The sequence below is a fragment of the Terrapene carolina genome, unplaced genomic scaffold (assembly GCF_002925995.2).
Source record: "Terrapene carolina triunguis isolate 2854851 unplaced genomic scaffold, T_m_triunguis-2.0 Scaffold14652, whole genome shotgun sequence".
NCBI lineage: Eukaryota > Metazoa > Chordata > Testudines > Emydidae > Terrapene > Terrapene triunguis.
In genome coordinates, this window is record NW_020679003.1 from 1 (window position 1) to 4,081 (window position 4,081).

A 4,081-nucleotide genomic window follows, 5' to 3' on the forward strand; every position below is an offset into this window, starting at 1 on the left:
GCCAATTCATTCAGGGTGGATGTAGTCCATTCCCAATAATAGATGAGGAGGTGTCAATTCCAAGAGAGGCAAAGCTGCTTCTGCAATGAGCCAGCCACTCGCAGTCCCTATTCAAGCCCGAATTAATGGTGTTAAATTTGTCAATAAATTTTAGTTTTGCTCTCTCTCTTAGATTTAAAAGTCACTATTCTTGAACAAAAAACACTTCAGAAACAGACTTCAGTTATAGAATGTCCAGGGAGATTGAAGTGTTCACCTACTGGCTTTTGTATGTTACCATTCCTGATGTCCGATTTGTGTCCATTAATTCTTTTACATAGGGACTATCTGGTTTGGCCAATGTACATGGCAGAGGGGCATTGCTGGCAGATGATGGCATATATAACATTAGTAGACTTGCAGGTGAATGAGCCCTTGATGGTGTGGCCGATGTGGTTGGGTCCTCTGATGGTGTCGCCAAAGTAGATATGGGGACAGAGTAGGCAATGGGGTTTGCTACAGGGATTGGTTCCTGGGTTGGTGTTTCTGTGGTGTGGTGTGTAGTTGCTGGTGAGTATTTGCTTCAGGTTGGGAGGTTGTCTGTAAACGAAGACTGGTCTGCCTTCCAAGGTCTGTGAGAGTGAGGGATCATTTTCCAGGATAGGTTGTAGATCATTGATAATGCGCTGGATAGGTTTTAGCTGCGGGCTGTATGTGATGGTCAGTGGTGTTCTGTTATTTTCCTTGTTGGGCCTGTCCTGTAGTAGGTGATTTCTGGGTACCCGTCTCGCTCTGTCAATCTGTTTCCTCACTTCCCCAGGTGGGTACTGTAGTTTTAAGAATGCTTGGTAAAGATCTTGTAGGTGTTTGTCTCTGTCTGAGGGTTTGGAGCAAATTCGGTTGTATCTTAGGGCTTGGCTGTAGACAATGGATCATGTGATGTGTCCTGGATGGAAGCTGGAGGCATGTAAGTAAGTATAGTGGTCAGTAGGTTTCTGGTATAGGGTAGTGTTTATCTGACCATCACTTATTTGCACCGTAGTGTCCAGGAAGTGGATCTCTTGTGTGGACTGTCCAGGCTGAGGTTGATGGTGGGGTGGAAATTGCTGAAATCATAGTGGAATTCTTCAAGGGCCTCCTTTCCGTGGGTCCATATGATGAAGATATCATTAATGTAGCGCAAGTAGAGGAGGGGCACTAGGGAACAAGAGCTGAGGAAGCGTTGTTGTAAGTCAGCCATAAAAATGTTGGCATACTGTGTGGCCATGCAGGTACCCATAGCAGTGCCACTGACTTGACAGTATAAGTTGTCCCCAAATCTGAAATGGTTGTGGGTGAGGACAAAGTCACAAAACTCAGCCACCAGGCGTGCTGTGGCCTCATCAGAGATACTGTTCTTGACAGCTTGTAGTCCATCCTCATGTGGAATATTGGTGTAAAGTGCTTCTTCATCCATGGTGGCCAGGCTGATGTTTTCAAGAAGATCACCAATGGATTGTAGTTTTCTCAGGAAGTCGGTGGTATCTAGAAGATAGCTGGGAGTGCTGGGAGTGTAGGGTCTGAGGAGAGAGTCCAAATAGCCAGATAATCCTGCTGAAAAAGTGCCAATGCCTGAGATGATGGGGCATCCAGGGTTTCTAGGTTTATGGATATTAGGTAGCAGATAAAATACCCGTGGTCAGGGCTCTGGGGGTGTGTCCGTGTAGATTTGTTCCCATGCTGTAGCCAGGAGTTTCTTGAGCAGATGAAGTAGTTTCTTTTGGTATTCCTCAGTGGGATCAGAGGATAGTGGCCTGTAGAATGTGGTGTTGGAGAGTTGCCTGGCAGCCTCCTGTTCATAAATCTGTTAGCCTTTAAGGTGCCACTGGACTCCTTGTTGTTTTTCACCAAAAAGGAAGTTTTGGGCAACGCAAAATTATTCATGATTTTAAAACAAATTTTACTGAATTGTTTCAGCAGAAAAAAAAATATTGGGCTAAATTCACAAAACAACAAGAGGTACAGGAGTCCCTCTGCTGTTGCTTTTCTTGTAACTTCAGTCCATTGGTTAGGTCACTTTCCTTGCATATGGGGGACCATGGTTCTCTTCCCTTCTCTACCTGGGGGTGGGGGGGAGGGCAGAGATTTGAAGTGAGATCTCCCATCTCTGAGGAAAGTGCCTTAATATCTGGGCTATAAGGTATTCTGGAGTATCTAAGCTGTTCTACAATGTATAAATAACTAAAAAAAAATACTCAATGGACCAATGAGTTGAACCTACCAAAGGAGTCTCCTAACCCTGAGCTACAGTGTAATTTTAGCCCAATGACTAGCCAAGTATTTTATATAAGTGGAATAGCCTTCAATAGAAAAACTTGAGAAAACTCCACCCCCATGTATTTATATAATGGTGGTTAGGGCCTTCAGCTGGGAGGTCAAAGTTTCAGTCCCTGGTCTACAGGAGGTAGAATGGGGAATTGAACCCAGGTCTTCCAGAACACCAGTAATTAACACTGGGCTAATGGTTGGAAGAAGGGGCACCACTTCCTCTTTCAGGTAACTTGGTCAACCAAGTCCCATTGACTTGTGCTCTAAATCATTTAGGCACTTCTAGAAATGCCACCTGCATTTTCCATTTCATGAGGGAAAATGTTGTAGTTTGTTATAAAGGAGAAATGCCCATGGTGCTCTCTCAGGCAAGACTTTGTTCTTCCTTGTTTTGTTGCGCGCCTTAAGGTCTGCCTGAGAAGAGTGCAATTATGATTTCTGTGTGTAAAGCAATGGAAGCTGGAATTTTCAAAGGAGCCTAAGGGAGTTAAGCACCCAACATACATTGAAATGCAATTTTCACTCAGTCAGTGGAAGCTTTACAGGGAGTAAGGTCTGAGTTAAAGTTGAGATCAAACCTAAGGATTTGAGTTTTAAAAAAGTACATTGGATGGGAATCTTACTCATGAAGGCTTGTCAATCAAGGAAGAAACGAATATCTATTGTCTAGCACAGCTGATCTCAATCAGTGATTCATTGTCCTCCAACGGCCTGCGGGCCATATTTTAAAAGGTCTTTAAGTAACTGAAGACACAGATAAGTACCTAGGACTACCTAGCTCCCATTGACTTCAAAGGGAGTTATGTACCTGGATGCTTTTGAAAATCCCAGTAGGCATCTATCTTTGGAAATCTGGCCATATGGTACTCTTCCTTCTGGCCTGGAGAGAGGAATATTTTGAAAACCAAGAACTGGGGAGACTGAAGTATTGGAAGAAGCAGTACAGAAATCAAAGAATTTGGAAGACCACTGACTAGTTCATTATTACATTTAGCAAAGTTACAAACACTCTAATTTAGTAAGGCAGATAGAGAGACTACAGAATGTACATCTGCACATCCATATACTCACACCATCCCTTGCACGGATTTTATATGGGGGGGGGGGGGGGGGAAGAGAGAATCAACACTAATTGAGAAACCTGAATTTCCACAATATATTCCTTAGATTTGTTTTAACCTCCTTGTTCTTCAGGCTATAGACAATGGGGTTTAACAAGGGGGTCAAGATGCTGTACTGGATGGAGAACATTTCATCCAGAACCACAGAGGAGACTGAGCTGGGTTTTGTGTACTGGAGAAAACCTGTCACGTACAACAAGCCAACCACAATCAGGTGGGAGCTGCAGGTGGAGAAGGCTTTACGCCTGCCCTCCGCAGTGCGTATCCTCAGGATGGTGTAGATGATGTGAATGTAGGAGATTAGGGTGAGGAGGAAGGAGCTCAAACCAAATACCAAAGCAGAAATAAGTAGCACCACTTGATTGGTGAGGGTGTCAGTGCAGGACAGTTGTAACAGAGGAGGGAGCTCACAGCTGAAATGGCTGATTTGATTGGGCCCACAGAAATGCAACTTGAGGGCAAAAACTGTGTTAAGAAGGGCATTGAAGAAGCCCATTGTCCACGCACCACTAACCAGCTGAACACAAATCCCTTTCCTCATTGTCTGAACATAATGTAATGGATCACAGATGGCAGCGTAGCGGTCATAAGCCATGGCAGAGAGAATGAAAGCTTCAGCACCAGGCAAGAGGATAAAAAGGAACATCTGGGCAATGCAGCCATTGACAGAAATA

General features: G+C 44.2%; 1 protein-coding gene across 1 annotated transcript; it reads right to left on the reverse strand.

The window, feature by feature from the left end:
- Window positions 1-3,414: 3,414 nt before the first annotated feature.
- LOC115271431 (olfactory receptor 1G1-like) lies at window positions 3,415-4,077 on the reverse strand (the record flags this gene model as incomplete). Its single annotated transcript, XM_029913927.1, has 1 exon — window positions 3,415-4,077. A coding segment is annotated over one exon (663 nt), but the record flags the coding sequence as incomplete, so codon positions are not given.
- Window positions 4,078-4,081: the final 4 nt, after the last annotated feature.